At 38.4% G+C, this 20,873-nt stretch overlaps 2 protein-coding genes and 1 pseudogene across 3 annotated transcripts in view; 1 reads left to right on the forward strand and 2 right to left on the reverse strand.

Annotated features, from left to right (window-relative positions):
• The window catches only part of LOC126376112 (flotillin-2), a 313,335-nt gene that overhangs the window by 231,985 nt on the left and 60,477 nt on the right, over positions 1–20,873 (forward strand). The window lies entirely within an intron of this gene.
• Positions 250–3,459, reverse strand: LOC126376129 (glucose dehydrogenase [FAD, quinone]-like). The gene is made up of 3 exons (XM_050023306.1): positions 1,939–3,459; positions 1,507–1,737; positions 250–1,044 (listed from the first exon to the last, which is right to left on the reverse strand). Exons 1-3 carry the CDS (start codon positions 3,457–3,459, stop codon positions 250–252), a joined length of 2,547 nt encoding a protein of 848 aa, XP_049879263.1.
• On the reverse strand, positions 5,053–8,283 carry LOC126376182 (glucose dehydrogenase [FAD, quinone]-like; annotated as a pseudogene).

Consider the following 20,873-nt stretch of genomic DNA (forward strand, 5'->3'; position numbering starts at 1 on the left):
CAAGGTACATAGGGTTTTAATAAAATATATTGAAGTAATTATATTTCATTTTATTTAATACTTTTTAAATTATAAATCATTTCTTACTTTTTCTACTGATCACAAATTTACATGAAAATCTTTACAACTCTCGGATTTTTCTTAAAATTTGTTTATCAACTAATTGGTAATAACAGGTAGGTATGGTAGGGGGGTGATATATTAGTTAATTCTTACAACAAATATGTTTCATTTAGTAAATAATTTTAATTAAACAACGACTTCATATTTCATTCCATTATAGTATAACCAAACCTTGCATTTCTTGCCACTAGATGTCGCCTGTTCTTTTGTTTCAAACAATATAGGCTCTTCGTTTTCATATCCTTTGTCAAAATCATACGCTGGTCTATGATTGGTAAATGGATATTTTGAATTTTTGGATTTAGAATACGAGTTACCTTTTTTAGAAGGCTTAAAATTCTTCTGCTTAGTCTGGATGTTAATATCATAAGGAACCACTTGATTTTGAAAGTAATAATATGGATATGGGGGTATAACGTAACTTGGTGGTGCGTAATATGGGTTCATATCTGAATAATGAGGGTTTGCCTTGTTGATAGGTATATCCACTCTATATGGATTTTCTGGTGGATATTCTGAAACTGGTATCAATTCCTTATACTTGGTTTCGTATTCTCGCGTCAGTAATGGAATGTTGTCTTTTGCTTTTTCGGTTTCTTTTGGTTTTGTACTTTTAGCCGTGGAATTCGGTTTTCGGTGAACTGAAAAATACGTAAAAAGATTGGCTGTTTCGTTGAAGATATCTGGTCTTGTCGATTGAGACGTGACAGTAGGTGTAGTTGCTTCGGCTTCGGAACTCTTAGCTTCTTTAAGTTTGTAATCGGTGTTGCAGAGGGGTTGTTCATAGCTGTCTGCCCAGTCCTCTTTGATCATATCGGAAGCTTTTTCGGCAATCATGATAATTGGGGCATTAGTATTGCCGTTGACGATATTTGGCATGATGCTACCGTCCACGACTCGTAGACTTTTGATGCCGTATACCTGAAAGACATTTTAGACGTGTCAGTAAGATAAAACCAGTGATCAAAAATCATCCATGATTCTCATGATATCCAGATGCGAATATAACAACAGAAACTATTGTTTGAATAATTTTATAGTCGGTAGTATTTTTTAAAGACAATTGACCTATAAACAATGGCCTGATAATAAATAATAAGTGTTACTTGTATCTATCGATTGAAGACGAGCATACTTCATCGCACTGCTTTTATGGAGGTTAGTAGAGAAACAATCTGACGGGAATCAATTTAGAAAAGTGCGTTTTCTACATGAATCGACCGGGAAATCAGAGAATCAAAGTCAAAATTCCTAGTTTGCTAAAAAGTCTAGCCATTAATGACATAAGATCAATTTCGAGGTCAAAATATATTGTCAAAAATAATATTTTATGTTTTATTAAGCGACTTTGATAACCTACCTTATCATATAGGTACTACTCACTCGTAATCTGGGGTCGACGACAGCTTCGTAGTTCTGTACAGGTCCCATCGCGCAGGTCCCTACGGGGTGGTAGATGGTAAGCGAGTGGTGGCGAGCCTGGCACTCCAGATGCTCCGCTGACATTAGCTCGTGAGCCGCGCAGCCAGGGTTACGCCGCGGATTCGGACGAGCGTTCAGTTCCTGCAAAGCTGGCTGGCTCACCAACTCTTGAACTATACGGGCTCCTTCCACCTGAAGTCATGGAAAATTTTTAATCATTCTCTATCTCATTATAACTATGTACAAGTCGATACCACCGCTTATCAAGTTATGGTTTTCATTTTCGTAAATATTTTGGAATAAGTTTATCATTGCAACAATTTAAAAAACTACATTAACTTAATTGTCTTTATTACAACATATTACAGGTTAAAGTTCACTCTGTTCACCTACCATTGTTTTCACATCATCTGGATGCGAGTAATAATTGGGATAAATTCGTGGTGGTGAATATGGGCTTGCGTCTTTTAATTCCAAATACCCCCGACTCTTTGGTCTTAAGAGTAAAGGCACTATTGAGAAAGATGAGTCGAACAAAATATCTTCATACAGTTGTGCATACGTTTCATCTGTCAAACCGTTAGCTCTTTTTCCAAATAATCCACCATCCATATTGTCCGCTGTCGGAGCAATAAACAGCTGAATATCGGGATAGTCATCGGCTGGATCCTGGTACTTGGTATTGACGAATGCCATAGCCTCCGCTTCCATCATGCTGTAGAAAGGACCACTATTGTGAACGGAGAAATCTATTAAAGCTGGAACAGCCATGACATTGTTGATATTGAAGCAGTAGTCAGTACCATTGTTGTAAGGATTGTCGAACAAGAAGGAGTGGCCGCCCATAGCTATGTGGTCCTGAAGATTCTTCCCTACTCCTGGGAGATTCACTATAGGGTAAATTCCAAGTTCCTTTAAATGTTCTGCATCACCGATACCAGATAACATCAGTAATTGAGGGGATTGAATTGCTCCAGCTGATAGTATGACTTCTCGACTTGCTTTTACGATTTGCGAATGCCCTTGTTTTGAAAACATTACTCCGTAGGCTCTCTTGTGTTCATCTATAAGCACTTTTTCAACTAACGAATGAACGCTGACGTGAAGGTTCTTTCTCTTCGCTGCTGGTCGGAGGAAGGCCTTAGCAGTACTACATCGAAGACCATTTCGTACTGTAGCGTGGGACCTTGTAAATCCAGTTTGATATTCACCGTTGACATCTCTGATACTGTAACCAAGTTGTGCGCCAGCTTCTAAAATTTTTCTTGTTATTGGTTGCTCGTAGTTAAAATACTCAATTGTCAGGGGACCTCCGACACTGTGATACGGATCTTCCTGATATTCAGGAATTGTCATATCTTCTGACTTTCGGAAGTACGGCATCACATCATCGTAAGACCACCCAACGTTGCCCATGGCTGCCCAGCTGTCGTAATCACGTTTGTTTCCTCGTATGTATAACATTGCGTTGAGTACACTGGATCCACCAAGCACTTTGCCTCTGGGCCACTTGCATCGTTTGTCAACCATGCTTAAACAATACTGATCACTGGGTTCAGTAACAAATTGCCAATCTATAGATGACGTTTGTAACACTGGGAATAGCACTGGGACCTCTGATAATACGTTTTCGTCTTGTCCGGCCTCTAGCAGTAGCACTTTCCAGTCAGGATTTTCTGACAGACGATTAGCAAGGACTGCTCCGGCTGAACCACCGCCTACTATTATGAAGTCATAGCAATCATAAAGATGATCGACGGGTCTGACGCGATTTTCAGCGTCTTCGATATCGGGCCGATACAGATGTATGGCCATGCGAACTAGGATCATAGCACCAAGTCCCGGTAACAGTCCAAATGTGATCCTCGAGGTGGATACGATAGTCTTGAGTACCAGGGAGTCATGGCTCGACATTTTGCCAGTTACACCTCCGAGTGAAGTTAGTGCGATACTGATATGAAATAATATTGAATGGACAACTGTGTTGACTTAGCAGATTTAATATTAACGCCGGATCAGGTTATGTATTGTTGCATTACATTTAGCACAGAGTAATTTGTAACATCGATGTAATTTTTATCTTTAACCTTTTGACTCTATTATGGTATACATAGAAAATTCCATTTGAATAAAAGATTTTTAAATTGAAGGTATAGATAGTTACGCATCTTTACTGCATTGACTATAAGATCATAATCTTCGCTGTATGTAAATGATGATGATGATGGCCTACAACACTACTATTTTAGTAGACAAATATCAAAAGTGATTCCAAATTATTTTTACCCTACTGTCTACCCCAGTACGGATTACTAATGTGAGATTATGTATGTATGTAATTACTCTGTATTTTTAGCCACAAGCAAAGTTAAAGTGTCAGCGAATATTATGTGTTCAATGCATTACCACACTCGATTACACCCGACATACGAATGAATTCCCATTGTGTTATTATGAACTTTGTTTACAATTTTTTCGGGGTAAAGTGTATAATGTATATTATTCATTATTTTAAATGATTTTTGTTTTATAGCACTTATCCGTGCTTAGGGAAACTCACAAAGAGAAAGTTTAAATCGAAAAAAAATCTGACTCGGACGGGATTTGAACCCGCAGCTCTTATCAAGCCGGGACGAGCGTTCTAATTATTACACCACCGGTGTCCTGTCCATGCGATACTTTCCATTTATTTATCGTGATTAAGCCGACCCTACCGCCATCTATCTAGAATATTGAGTACTAATATTACTTAAGTCCCATCCGAGCCAGAATATTTTTCGATTATAATTTCACATACATTACATATAATCACGCCTCTACACTGTTCGGTTTGGCAAAGCCACAAGTCTTTTTTATGAATGTTTTATCTGTGTATCTAATTTGTTGGGCTTTTTATTTCTATGTCAAAATAACACACCTATTTCCCACCGGGGTAAGCAGAGACTATGGAATTCCATTTGTTTCGATCCTGACAAACTTCTCTTGCTTCCTCCACATCTATCAATCGTACCGTCAAACCGTCGCCGGTAAAATGTCTGGTAGGTCTTTTTAGTTATCAAATTGTAGGATTTATTTGTTAATCAAATCATGTTCAAGGTTATATATTGATACAACAAATTTCTCTTACATCAACATTTATTATAAATGGAACTTAACAACTATTTGGAACTTTTGAAACTAGATTTAATAAATAATCGATTCACGTCCATTTGTTCGTGCTTAGTGACTAAGAATAAGTTAAATAAATTACAATAAATTAACAGATAGTCATAGTTATCGAGGATGGTAAAATATTTACAAAATAGTCAAGACTGAATTATGTTTGATGATGAGACTATGTACGATGTATTGTTGTGTTCGTTTTCTTCTGTCGATTGTTTTCAATTTCTTATTAATTTAAAGAATGAAAGAAACGTTTATTATATTTCATTATCGCATTTTGTAATGTAGATTAGCCTTGGCGTACATTTATTGCTTAGCCATCATGCTTCGTTTCATGATCTCCTTTCAATTATTTGTAATGAAATCCGGTATCATCCCTTCACACATTAATACTGATAAGCACCTACGTTTTCTTTGTACATTCACATCAGGCGTAGTAGTTCAGCCACGCTTCTTTGATCATATCACTGCCTTTCTCTCCAATCATAATTATCGGAGCGTTTGTATTCCCGCTCACCAGGTTGGGCATGATACTCCCGTCAATGACCCTAAGACCCTTTACGCCATACACACGAAGTTGTGGGTCTACTACAGCATCAGGGTCCCAGTAAGGTCCCATCTTCGCAGTACCAACTGGATGGTATATCGTGCAGGTGTACTGTCTAATCATGCATTCCCAGTAAGCATCTGTATATCTTGGTACACTGACACACGCAGGGAATACATGTTTATTCAATACAGAACCGTGACGCTGAAACGCTCTGGTCTTTGAAACAGCAACGGCTATCTTTACTCCTTCGACTAAAGTTTTGACGTCCATTTCGTCTACCAGGTAGTTCGGGTAAATGTATGGATAGTCATAAGGATTTGCACTCCGCAATTGGATGTATCCTTTGCTTCGTGGACGGAGCAGCATAGGAATTATACTCCATACGTCCATATTGTTTATCGGTCTAAACACAGCATCATAAAATGTATCCATTAAACCGTGAACTTTTCTAAGTTGCTCCCCTCCATCTGAATTTGTAGAGCCTGATATAAAATGAAATTCAATGTCAGGAAAATCTTCAGAAGCATTCACGTACTTTGTGTTGACGAATGCAAGACCTTCCACTCCTCCCATTATTGTTAAAGGCCCTTCTCCTAAAACAGCATACTCCATCAGTGTACTAACGGTGTGAAGACGATGTTCGACTATAGAAATTTCTTTGTTAACCATAAACGCTAGACCGCCAAGTCCAATATGGTCCTGAAGGTTTTGTCCTACTTTCAGATTTTGTATCACTGGTATCCTATGCTTCGTCAATTCCTCAGCAGGTCCAATCCCTGATAACATTAATAACTGCGCAGAATTTATAGTGCCAGCAGATAATATCACTTCCTTACGAGCTCTAATACGATGTATCATTTTGTTCTTTACAAATTCGATGCCAAATGCGATCTTTGTTCGAGGATCTATCATGACTTTTGTGACATGAGAGTGCATGGCTATATGCAAATTTTTCCGATCCTTCGCTGGTCGTAAGAAGGCTTTGGACGTTGAGCAACGACTTCCTCGTCTAAGTGTACCTTGGGCAACCATAAACCCAGTTTGGTTTTCCCCGTTGATGTCTCTGTTCGTGTAACCCAACTCCATGCCAGCGTCAACGAAACTGCTGACGAGGGGAGTGTGGTAAGGTGCCTCAGCTACGGTTAGGTATCCTCCGGTGCTGTGGTAGGGAGTCTGCGCTAGGTAGGGGTTCTGGTTGTCTTCTGATTTCTTGAAGTAGTACAGTACATCCTTGTAGCTCCACCCTTTGTTGCCAAGAGCTTCCCAGGTATCGTAGTCTTTCTTGTTTCCTCGTAGGTAGAGCATATAGTTGAGGACAGAGCTACCACCAAGGACCTTTCCTCGTGGCCAGTTGCATCGACCTCCTTCCATAGCTGCGAACATATAAAATAACGTTTTTATTCATGGTTGTGTGTGTTTCAAGAATGAATGTTTTGACTTTGTGGACCATATAAACAAGTTTATTGTTTCTCATACTCATTTTCTTTTTGAAGCTGGGGACTTTGCAATTCAAATTTCGTGCACTGTATCATTGGGACTAATAAGACCTATCTATATTGTTATAGCTGTTTTAAGTTTACCTCTAAGCCCCACACTATCTATGTAGTATATAATTATAGTATTTGCTTAGGGGTGAGAAGTTTCATCGTCTCATGCTCCTAATTTCTATTAATATAATCGACTCCCTCACCTAAGCAGCTAGTCCCCTGAGGTTCAGTCTTGTACTTCCAGTCCAGCTTGCTGAGCTGCAGATACCCGGCCAGGAGCGGGACGTCCGATATCTCCGTTTCATCTCCCCCAGCTTCCAGAAGTAACACCTTCCAATGAGGGATCTCTGACAAACGGTTCGCTACTACCGCACCTGGAATTTTAGGAATAGTAACATTAGTACATTTGTACATTGTTTGATTCACAAATGAATAATATGCGTATATGTTAGTCTATGTGGGGTTCTAAACACGTGTGACAAATTTCATAGGTGTATGTATGTATGTATGTCTGTCCACGCGTTTTTCAGAAACTACAAATCGTATTGCAACAATTTTTTTTTTTTGTGTTAATGGTAAAGACTTTCTGTAGCTTCTAGTTAGTGAGCGACGTGTTCTGCGAGATCGTGTACTCACTGACCAGCTGAGCCGGCGCCGACTACGATGAAGTCGTACTCCGGCTGTAGTCTGGCCTCGTCCACGTCAGCGGGCCGACCCTCGGGGTCCGTTTGGTCATATTGGAAGTACGCTATCGCTGCCACCAACATCGGAATAAACCACGCTACCTGGAACGCGGTATGGTGATAATGTTACTTAAAGACCTCAGGGGAATACTGATCATACTAATATACAGGGTGTTCGTAAAGAATACCGAGGGGGACGTTTCAGACCATGATTCTGAAATAATATCAAGTGAAATTTTCCGTGTGTTTTTTAAGTACATTATTGTCAATTCTACACTTTTGCGATGGAAAATTCCACTTAATATTAACTCAGAATAATGAGCTGAATCATCCCCTTCAGTATTCATTACTATGACATTTACGGGGTGTAAATGTATACAAGTACGCATGGGAGTATGGATGTTAGTGACACCATAATTAATACTGGGGGGGGGGGGATTCAGACTATGATTCTGAGTTAAGTAGTATTTCGATGAATTGTTTCAATGGGGCCTGTTTAGCCCTCCAGTTATCAAATGAAATCAAATATATACGTACTTTACAAACAAAACATACAAACATTTATAAAACAAATTACATGTACTGTACAAATAGGCGGCCTTTTTTCCCTAAAGTAATTTCTTCCAGACCGGACGACTACCAGGAATCAGCCATAAAAAGTTATGTACAATAATTATGGTGCCAAGTGACTTCTGATCCCATGCAATCTCCGAAGAGAGTGAAACTGCACGTGTTGCAATGTTCAAGTGTGCTGCAGTATGCGCGTGCGCACAGTGCAAGTAATTACCTGCGTACCTGCGGCGGCGATGGCCGTGCCCGCCATCACGTCGGCCGCCGCGTTCACTATCGAACTCATCTTGGCACCTGAAACAGTATAGTTATAGTGTTAGTAAGGTGGAAAGTCAAATCAAATACACTTTATTGCAGATATATCAATTTTAACAATCACAATTCACACATAACATTTGAATACAGTACAACTTGCGCGGCCTTATTGCTCTAGAACAATTTCTTCCAGGCCACCACTACCAGGAAATAAACATTTACTAGACTTGGATGCGAAGAAATAAATCTTCTTCTTATCGTGTAGGTTGTGAGCTGGAATACCAGCCTCATCAACCCTAGTGTCAGGTTTATGATTGAGCCGCCAAAAGAAATAAATAAATAAGACATTATGTATGAACCCTTATAAAGTTAATAAAATTATTATTATATATAACTCCCTTTGATGATCAATGATTAGAGCGACCGACAAAATATATATAAGTATAGACTACTCCGGCCTGAGGACTCAAATGACCTCCAAATAAAAAAGGATTTCTATACTACGGACAAAACTTTCTTTTGCGATACTGACTCAGATGTTCCACCAGTAAGGACCAGTGGACAGGAACGTGCGTGACCCGCAGTACTGTTACTCGGCATCGTCTGCGCCTGCGACGTGCGCACGAGTCGACGTCTCAATGGCGGCCGCTTTTGTACGACACACTTTTCACTTCGGCCATTGAAGTCTTTGTCCTCTCTCGAAAGACGTAGAAAAACATTGTGCAAGGTTTTTACTATATTTTCTTTGGTGTTTACTAATTCCGAGAAATAGTGAAAGGATTTTAAGTAAACAAGAAATTAATGTGGAACAGGCTATAAAAAAGTTGATAATTATTTGCCCAAAATATATATTTGTTGCCCAAACTTTAGAACCACTTAGCTAGATTTCATTTGAAAGTTATCTGATTACAAGAGCCATGTCAAGTGCCTTTAGCGGCTCAATTATAAATCTGATATAATTATATTGAATTTATGAGATTGGCCATCGACCTTACTACCCACACGAGGAAAGAAGAGTCCATATACTTTTATAATATTTTAACACTCATAGATACTTGTCATGTGTTATAACGTCACATAGTTGAAACGCGATTATGTATCTCCACTGACTCTAATTACGTCCCCAAGTGCAATCTGACTTATAAGAAACACTATCTAGTAATAAACCAGCCATTTCCGTGTCATCAAACTATAATACGACTATTAGAAAATGAAATCCGCTAAAGACATCATCAAGTTGCTTTTCCTTATTAAAAGAAGTTTATTGTCTTTTAATGTAGGTGGATTAAAATGGTTCCTCTTTCCCACATTTAGAGGGTAATGACTCTTAGGATTCATTAGAAGTAGTTTTCTTTTGGGGTTAATAGGTGGAATGTTTTTACTCGTATCTTTCTCTACGTATTAGATGAGTTTGCCTAGTGTAGTTTTCCCCGCTACTAATCTTCTATCGTGTGGGTTGTGAGGTGGAGTACCAACCTCATCAACCCTGGTGTCAGGGTTACTATTGAGCCGCCAAAGGCCCCTGACATGGCTCATGTAACGACTACTTACTTACATCAGTAAGTAGTAACCGGGACCAACGGCTTAACGTGCCACCGAAGCACGGATCATCTTACTTTCGGACAATCAAGTAATCAGCCTGTAATGTCCACCATAAAGTGATTTTTGTGATATGTCACCGGAATTCGAACCCGGGGTTTCCGGATCGTAAGCCCAACGCTCAACCACTGGACCACGGAAACTGTTATCATTTACTGAAGTAGTTCATCAATAAGTAGGTTTTGGATTGATTCTACTACCGATTCGGTTTTGTTAAATAATGTTTTTGTTAAATATAATAGGCTAGTGTTTGATCACAATCTCACCTGGTGGTAAGTGACCATGTGGTCTAAGGTAGATCACGCTTACCTAGCAAATGCCTATTCACTCTAGCCTTGAAGACTCCCAGATTATAACGAGTTGGAAAACAGATGAGTGTGAAAAAAACAGTGTGTTATGTTTTGGTTATTTAAGACATTTAAAGTTATAAGAGTAAACCAAAATATTGATCATTTTAATACATACATACATACATAAACTCACGCCCGTAATCCCTAATGGGGTGGGCAGAGCCACAAGTAATCAAAGACAACTTGCAGCCACTGTTGATACGAAGTCCAAAGATGGATATGATGAACCTTATGGTGATAAGGGATCAGCCTATCTCCCATAACATTAGTCCATCATGTTAGAGGACACAATCCCGCTGTCGGTTTTTACGACATGCCCGGGAAGAGAAGCAGCTGAACGTGTTCTATGTTTTTTATTTGCTCCCAGAACAGCATAGAAGAAATCATTTTAATATCAAATTAATATCTTGTTATAAGTATGTATTTTTAGATAGGTACTGCTTTATTGCTTTAGGAAAATTGCCATAAAATATATTGATATCATGGTGGTGGTGGTGTGATAAGTTGAAGGCCCGTCCCCCTGCCGCTATTCATTATAATTACCAAAACGGTGTGCTCACGTACCCTCACTGTGCGCGGGAGTTCACTGTAAAGATAGGCTACACAAGCCATCTTCGGGCGCATCAGCGTCGTGCCGACTAGGAGTCGAAGTGGTCGCCATGGCCGAAATCGGTCGGAGAGATCATCATCATCATCATCATGATGGAAGCCTACCGAAACTAAATGGCTACTTATCAAAAAAAAAAAAAATTCAACCGTTTTCAACAATACAAAATTTGGTAGAAAGTTAATTTATCGTTACCGTTCAACCGTATAGCTACCAGTATGAGTATGAATGTATGTATGTATGTTGTTTCCATCCAGAATACTAAGCGGTTCCGGTGAAAATAGCAAGTGTTATGTAACGTTTCGTAATTCGTGAGTCCCCAGTGCGCGGGGCGATTGGATGATGAGCCGCGAAATATGGAAAGTATTGACTAAGAAATTGTATTATGAAATAGTTCTTGACAAGCGAAGGAAGGAATGCATACTAAATGGCCATGTGTACGTAGTATTATGCTTTATTGTATGCTTATGCTTTTCACTCGGCATCATGTTATAGTATTTTATGCAACAGTTGTATAAGAAGGGTCAAAAAATGCGAGTGGCGTGAGTTGCGATGTGAGCCTTGGCGAACATCGCAATAAGAGACGTCACGAGCATTTTTTGACCTAGTTATACAACGTTGCATACAATACTTTTTCTACGACGACGTAATTTTAAACGAAACACAAAAATTTTCCAATTTATTTTCCAACGCGCGGGAAAATGGCGGCAAATGTATACTTTTTTTTTATAGTATATCTATGGCACCAAACAAAGTAAAGGTGCCAGTTTCCAGGTCAAAAAAAAAAAAACAACAACAATGCTTTTTTGGCGACATTATAGTACAGTTACACTTTGTAAACAATGCTTTTATAGGCCATAGAGCGTACACTTTTTCAAAGAGTTTAATTATGTATGTACTTATATTAGACTTTTTGGTTATTTAAATGCCAGATTAAAGTAGAGGAGTAGAAAAAATATAATATTAAGTACATACATACATAAACTCACGCCCGTAATCCCTAATGGGGTGGGCAGAGCCACAAGTAATCAAAGACCACTTGCAGCCACTGTTGATACGAAGTCCAAAGATGGATATGATGAACCTTATGGTGATAAGGGATCAACCTATCGCCCATAACATTAGTCCATCATGTTAGAGATGTGTGTGTGTCCATCATGTGTTGTGTGTGTGTGTGTTTGATTAAATATAATATTCGTTTTATATAAACAGGTCTTATTGGTTATAAATTGGACTGGATTTTAAGTACTATGATAGTTGCGATACATCACATCACAGACACTTCAGACTACCGAATTTTCTATTTATCTCTAAATCTAAACAAACTAACGGCAGGCTATAATCAGCGTTTTGACATAATAAAGTCAAAATGACGGGTATAACTTAAAATAAAATTAGGAGGTGTCTGCAGGAATCAGGGCCAGTACTTACACATATTTCGGGGTAAATAGACCCATCAGATAATCAGGGAAGGTAATAAGTAGTTAAGAATTTATATATGTATACGGACTTCCTAAGCCTTGGTGAGGTAATGTAGATAAACTGACGGCACGCTATGATTGCTGTTTTGACGTTTGTCCTACTCATCAAGTTTCGCATTAAATAATTGTCGAAGGAAGTAAATAGGTGTAGTTTGTTATGTTCGTCAAGTTTCGAATTAATTTATAACTACGTATATACGTTATAAAACTATACTACACCTATTTACCCCGAAATATGTGTAAGTACTGGCCCCGATTCCTGCAGACACCTCCTAATTTTATTTTAAGTTACACCCGACTGTTAATTTCAATATGAATGAATGAATAACCCGGGCGAATAATCTTGCTGATATGCAATCCATTTGATGGATGTATGTTAGTGTTTTTTTTAAATTTACGCCAATATTGACGTGTGTTCCATAAATTTTATGCCTGTCCCTTTTCGGTGGATTAGAAAATGACAGCAACTTAAACTAAAATTAGATGGTGTGTGCTGGAATCGGCAACAATATCTACCTGATATTGAATTCTGAATGCATGCCTGTTGATCGTGGCTTACTGTCTACCACGATTTATAGTTCGCACGTGGCTTTAATATAAGTCTTGCACTAATTTCTACTGCTGCTGATATTATAAAGGCGATAATACTTCATGGTTGACTTGTTGCAATAGATTACTTCTATCAGTTGTTTTCGTGTGTTTACTTCTTTATGACTTTTCGTAAATTCACTTATGTTCTATGGCAAAAGTTTATTTAGGAACAAACATGGTCTAAGACATTGATGTAGATTTGCCACAGATGGCAATAACGTACAAAATTGAAGACAACAGGGGGTTAAAATGGTCACTTGCGCTTATAAAAGTAAGCGCGCAATGCAATGCTTTCTTAGATGAATTGCTTCGATGTGGCCATTTTAACTCCCCAGGCTTGGGAGGCAACAGGCTGAGAAGATATACCTATATTTGTAACAATTAATCGACCCTAGTGTGTCGATAACGATAAAGCGCTGAATGAGAGAATTCGACGACAACGCTGGCGTGGTCGGTATCGGGGTCCTGAAGTGTTTGTTGTCGCGAGCTTGTAGAATAGGTATGTTGCTATAGTTAGACAATAATCACCTAGATTTTTCTGTACCCATAAACAAGCGTAAATTAATGAATTCTTCTCATTTAATTATAGAACCGGTCAACGAGTTATATATTCACTCAAGATTTGTCATTGGCGCATCGCTAGCCGCGGAAGCCAGAAGAAAAAAAAAAAAAAACGAGTTATATATATAATATAACATAGCATAATATATGGATCTTCGAAGGGATAGTAGAGACATCTCTACATATAAATAGAAATGTTTTATTGCGACCATGTGTTCGTACAAATTGTGGTGTTATAAAAATACAGAAGTAAGTATTATATATACATATACGTGTAGTACATACACCTGATGTGGTAGTAGTTTTACAGCTAGTTACTTAATTTAGTTTTTGACGTTCAAAAAGCGCTAACTTTGTAAGCCAATTTTGAAAAAGAAATATTTTTGTATTTTTTTTTGACTCACTCCTCGTCAGCTATGTTTATTTCCCATGTTGTAGGGGGCGAGCTTATTGCCTTCTAAAAATAGGTGTTACAATTAAGTAGGTACGTGAGAATTCCTCTCCAACCAATATACAGTCACGAGTACTAATATGTAAACACTTTGAAACCATGTCACATTAACTTTTTTGACAAATTAAACCGTAAGTCTCATTGTATGCCAAATATGATAGTGCGACAGGGTTCTAAAGTGGGTACATGATATTGCTCACGACTGTACTACTCTGTTTTTTTTTACTCTAAAAATAAACAGCTTTATCAGCTCACCTTAACTGGGTGTTACTTTCACGAAGTATGCACACAAAAACGCACTGCACTGCACATCGGAAGGAAAAACCAAGTCACTCGATCACAAGTAACCCATTCATGCATTATATTCGCGATCACTTTCCCTGATAAACGAGTTTAGTTTTGTTTTTTGCGAGTCGAACAGGCCCTTAGATAAACAAATTGTTTTTTACGTTGTTTTGATTAGAGATCGTATTGTAACGACGGGACTTCCGGAAGTTTTGAATGAAAGCTTTTCTCTAATAGTTGAGAGAATATTTGAACTATTGGAGTGTCAATTTCGAAGTTTGAATTAATAAGCGGAAATATGCTTATATGATTAACTACCACATTTTTTTCAAAAATGTTGCCAAATTACAGCTTAAACTTTTAGGTAGGAGGAGAAAAATGGGGGACCGCACTCTTAAAAACTTCCAATGAAGAAAGAACTTCGGGAGCACATTCAAAATTTCCGAAACCCTGATCATAAAATACCTCTAAAACTATATGAACACACTTGAAACCACTGATACTGTAACTATACTGTATAATTCACTATAGCGGTGTTGCGTGCCGCGTACCGTTGGGACGCATGCGCGAACGGCCACTTTCTTTTAGCCCCGGTGAGCGACTCTTGCGCATAGACGGTGCTTGCGGCTTGATAGTGGATCAATAGTGGGAGAGGCTAGGGATATGGATTTAGAATGTTTTTTTTAAATGTAAAGAACCGTTAGGTATTACCTAGGAAAGGCGTTCTTTTTATTATTATTTTTTTTTACAGACAAAAGGAACATACAAGGAAAACAGACAGTACAGATAATGTATTTTCTACCCTAGATAATGTATTCTACCTAAGGTTCCATATTCGAATCTCGCGGTATTTCACACAAAGAATCACATAATAATTTAAAAAAAAATGTAGACAAGCAAGGGGGGCTAGTAACTTATCACTACGAAGTTCATCAAATCTGTCTTCGAATTCTATCTAGAATATAATAGGCATTATGGTAATAGCTTTTACACAACGGATAAATATCGTTTTTACTATTTACATACACACCTAAGTGGTTTACTGGTCTAAGTAACTGTGTAGGTAGTACAGCGACTATGCAATCTAGTTGTACATTAAATTGTTCTTTCACTTCAGTTCGATAAACAATTTCGTTTAAGCTACATAAAAGCTGTCGACAACACTTTCTTGCGGTTTTCCCCGAGTGTTTGTTTTTTTCTTACAATTTATAAGTGTTTGCGGTCATTGACTTATTAAGTTAGTTCTGTTACTAGTGGTGACTATTACTATGTGGTGAGTGTGACTATGTTTTCTGGAATCTTAGGGTGGTATTTATAAACGAATCTCAGCTGAGACTGGGCAGTCAGTCTGGGCAGTCAGATCATGCTCAAGTCCCTGTTTTTATATAAGAACTGTCACATTGACATGATCTTAAGCGCAGTCTCAAAGCTGAGATTAGTTTATTAATACCACCCTTAGTGAGACAGATCAGGGGGGTTAAAAATGTGAGTGCGCATATAAAAGTAAGTGCGCAATGCAAACAAATGTCAAATAGCAATATTGCTTTCTTAGATGAATTGCTTCGATGTGGCCATTGTAACCCCCCAGGTTCAAATAGAGTAAGTTTTGGTTTTTTTTTTTTTTTCAAATAAAACCCCTGACTGAACAGGGTAGCTGAGGTTGATCATCAACCTCACAACCCACACAAGAGAAAAAGTAAGCTTTACAAAAAATATAAGATATATTTTAGGTGTTATTTCCTCTTCCCCGAAACGATTTACATAGTTTCTTTTAATTGTAAGTTATATAGAGTTTTATCGATCATCCATTTAATTGGTAGTGTTAAAATATTTCACTTTCACCTAAGGAATAACTTTTTACACATTCTTTAGACTTCTTATAGTGACGGGCGCAAAACAGTTTTTTATGCGAAGTCATTTTTTCATCGTCATGATCATTGAATTTTAGTTTACTGTTTGATTTCCCACTGTTCCTTGGTTCAGCACCAATAAATAGAGTCGTTCTATTATTCTAAAGGTTCCAAGCTTCATTCCTAGTGTGGATGATAAAATTATCCCTTAATCTATTACTACATGATGGAATATCTTCATTGAATATAGATTTTCATTGAATTCTAGACCCTAGGCCATTCTATCATGTGACTTGTGAGGTGGATTACCAACCTCATTAACCCTGGTGTCAGGGTTACACGGGAGGGATAGAAGAGAGTCGATGCATTCAATTCGTGAATAGGTAATTCATGAGGATGATACAAAGTGTTTGGCCAATTGTATTTATTCATCAATAGAACATAACAATGACCATTTTTACAAAGACCTAATCAAAGTGTGTACGAGTATATATATTTCTATTTATGCATTTATTTTACCTGTTTTTGTATTGTTACTTTTTGGCATTCTCTAATAATAAATACTTTCTTTCTTTCTAAGTCGGAGTTACATAACAACGTGCAAAAAGTATTGGAAACTAGATATTGTGAAACTTACAATTACCGTTACGTTATAGTTAGTAAAAATGTTGTATCAAAAAAGTGCAGTGTTATGTTTTACTGATAAGAACGTTGCTCTACTTACGAACAAAAATTAGATGCTACATATTAAACGGCTTTTTCCGGCCAGTCGACTGCCAATATTTTTTATAATTTAACCTTTTTACTTGTCATAGGAAGTATTTTTGGTTTCAACATACGGAAACGACAATTATTTTACAGATACATAGCTACGTAGCACTCGTAAATTCACGCCCGCCACCCGTATTTGTTATTGAAGTGAGCAGAATTGTAGCTAAGTCTTTAGAGAATAGCTTTTTAACAGATATAGTAGGTATAAATATATAGTAGAAATAAAGCGAAAGTTGATGGTAGGCCTGGCAGAGGAAGACCTAGAAGGATTTGCATTGACCAAATTGGAGATGTCTTTAGAAAATGTTTAGTACGATCTACTCTGCGGCGTGCGTGTGTGAAGCGATTGATGAATGTGGAGGAAGCAAGAGAAGTGTGTCAGGATCGAAGCAAATGGAATTCTATAGTCTCTGCTTACCCCGGTGGGAAATAGGCGTGAGTTTGGCAATTTTACATATAGTAAACTAGTTTCTCCGCGAGGCAGACCAAAGCCACGATGGTGCGATGACATCGTGGACGTAACTGGCCACAAAGCTGGCCCACGACAGGAACGGCTGGCAATAGATGGATGAGGCCTTCACCCGAAAATGGGTACCCAAAATCGAATAAATTATACAATACCTACTTACATTACATTTGTACTTACACTTTTATACATTTTAGAAATAAAATGATTTATTAATATTATTATTAAATTAGTCACTGCATGATTTTTCAAAGTACATCGGATCCAACTGTAGACTTGTTAACGAAAACTTCCACATTTTCTACCTTGTGAAAATGACGTACAAGATCGGATGTGTCGGCGAAAGAAAGTGAATTTCCAGAAAGTGTTTTAGTGGACCTGTTTGTAACATGGCCACACGTGACACGTTTTCACACGTGGTCACCTGTTCGGTTACATAACGTTTTATTTCAGTTTATACTAAGGACTGACTGTGGTTTAGATCACTGATTCTGTCAGAACCTTTTAAATGATCGTATATCGTGCTGTTTGGTTGAATGTGCAGTGAGACGCGGTCGAGAAATAAATGATTGTCGTCACGTGGTTTCCAGAAAGTTCGCCCCATATTACACGGAACTTAAACATAGCTGGCGAAGAGTCGGTGTATAGGTATATTATACATCTCTGCCAGCGGCCTCTGTGGTCCAATGGTCGAGCGTTGGTCTCACGATCCGGAGGCCCCGAGTTCGAATCCCTGGGGACATATCACAAAAATCATGTGATCCGTAGTTTGGTACATTACAGGCTGATCACCTGATTGTCAGTAAGATGATCCGTGCTTCCGAAGGCACGTTAAGCTGTTGGTCCCGGTTACTACTGATGTAAGTATGTAGTCGTTTAATGAGCCATTTCAGGGGCCTTTTGCGGCTCAATACTAACCTTAACACTAGGATTGATGAGGTTGGTAATCCATCTCATAACCCACACGATAAGAAGAAGAATACATCCCTGCCTACCCCTTTGGGGATACAGGCGAGATGCTATGTTGTTGTTGTTTGTGTTTTGTGAGAGATAAATTTCAAAAGCTGTATTGAATTGTTGCTTATTTGGGAAGGTTAGGTATGACGTAATAAATAGTTTAAAAATAAATGTTTATCTAAACTTTGGGTATTGTTTACAAAACAGAGTGACTATTGAATTTTGTTACTATTAATATTGATCACAGTAAAGTTAACCAATAATATACTTAGATAAATAAGCTCACGATTATATTCCAATTGGGGTAGCCAGAGGTGCGGCCATCGCAAGATAACCTAAGTACGGTCACGAGTACTAATGTATACTTTGAATCCATGTCACATTGGGTTTTTTGACAAATTACTCCCTAAGTCTCATTAAATGTCAAATATGATAGTGCGACAGGGTTCTAAAGTGGGTACATGATATTGCTCATGACTGTACCTATCCACCTTCACCGAGGTTTGTGTTAATCCAACGTGATAGGTGTAGCCGTCTATAATGGTCGAGCCAACTGTGTTAGTGAAAATTGCCGGGGAATACATTTTTACTTGCTGTGTAGTGTGTGCTTACAACGATGGAAGTCAAGTACCTACTTCCTTTTTCTGCAGTAAGTAGTTGTCGTTTATTTCCATCAAAGAGTAGGTATGCTAAAATACCTTCGACTCTTGAAGTTATCAATGTTGTGTGTTCTGGTAGTTGTCCCTGTCAGCTGGATTACTTCCTCGATTGGAGAAAGTCGGGATGAATGTCCGACAAGCCTGCGAGTTGCGACAGATACAGGGTGATATAATTTAATACAAAAGAGAGGATTATTATAATATAATTCACGCGAGTCCCTCTCAAATTCACCGTCTACAGGTAATACAAAATCGTTTCATGCGGAAAGCCACGGGAGCTCCGTGGTTCCTTCGCAATGAAAATCTGCACATTGACCTAGGTCTGCCAACCATTGCCCAATGGCTCAAATTAGCTTCCAACCGTTTTTTCGATTCTGCTCCGCACCACCCAAATCCCCTGGTAGTTGCGGCTTCCGAGTACATTCCGCTTAGGGACGGTACTGAAAAGTATCGACGTCCGAAGGACGTAATATACGATCCCGACGACCCGATTACTCTAGCCATAGAGGCAGCCAATCAGCTCGCGACACCAAACACTTCAGGTCCCCGATACCGACCCCGCCGGCGTGGTCGACGATTTCCCTCATTCAGCGCTTATCGCTATCGACCCACTAGGGTCGATTAATTCTTTCAAATATTTTTCCTCTCAGACGACGCCCTGAGCCGAGGTTCGCGCCCAACTGGGCACCCTCAGGCCTGTTGTCTTAAACGTTGTACCGGGTGAGAGCCTTCAGCGCTCCCCATTTATCCGGCCAAGTAGTTAATGCCATCTGCGGCAAATCTACAATAAGTCACGTCAAAAAAAAATAATATAAATTATACAAGTAGTAAGCTGTAAGCTCCCTGAAAAAAATAAAATAAAAGTATATATTCTGTTGCGAGATTTCATGAAATATAACCATTTCATACGTACACGTTACGTATACGTTTGCATACGTTTAGTTGGGCTACAGTCTGAACTGTGAACCTCAAAAAGTGCATTATTTCATAAGATTTGTGTCTGTAACCTGTTACGTGTGTTTATTAAATAAATAAATAAATTTCATGAAATGGTCGAACACATCATGAAATGATCAATTCTAAGATCTGGCCACGACATATACATATATAAACTCACGCCTATTTCCCACCGGGATAGCAGAGACTATGGAATTCTATTTGTTCCGACCCCGACACAGAGTTATGTGCTTGCTTATTTTACAAGGATAAGAAACACTTAATCATACTTAAATGTACCTATATAACCAACTGATCCATCCACGTGCTACAAACTTATTAGGTAAAGAAGTGTTGCTGTTGCAATTTCTTGTCATTCCTTCTCCTCAGCCATAACACATTGCGAAATGACGTAGAATGCAAAAATGATAAATTGATCTTCAACAAGTTTATCCATGATAATTGCGTTGAATGAATGATGTGACTAAAGGTAACTTTCTATAAAATATTATAATATTTTAGTCATGCGCAAGTGTAATGTGAGCTTCTAGTAATGCTGAGTTCACTGTAGCGAATATAATCGTCGACTAGGTGAGGCACTGAAGCTATCTGAATATAACTGAATTATCAGATTTTACTCGTCTATTGTTTAAACTACTCTCCCTAATATTGTTCGTTGTTGTTATCAGTTATAATGATTATCTATGCTTTTGGAGATATTAAGGTGTTTTGTGAATTCGAGTGTCCCATCTTGTAAAGATTCAAAGAATTGACCTTTGTTAGGCAAGAATGGAAAATGCTACATAGACAAGATCGTGGTTCTTATATTATGATGATTGTGTTTATACATCGTAGACAACATGAACAATGGGTGACAGCCCTCAGCGCTCCCCATTTGTCCGGCCAAGTAGTTAATGCCAAATCTACAATAAGTCAAGTCAAAAAAAGGGATTAATTGGCTGATGATCGATTAAAGAGTAACACGTCATTGCTCACTGCAACTGAGCAATTGCTGCTGAGATTGCGCAGAGTCGAGAAGAGTGGAGGAAAGAAAGGT

The sequence above is a fragment of the Pectinophora gossypiella genome, chromosome 20 (assembly GCF_024362695.1).
Source record: "Pectinophora gossypiella chromosome 20, ilPecGoss1.1, whole genome shotgun sequence".
In the NCBI taxonomy this organism is placed as follows: Eukaryota; Metazoa; Arthropoda; class Insecta; order Lepidoptera; family Gelechiidae; genus Pectinophora; species Pectinophora gossypiella.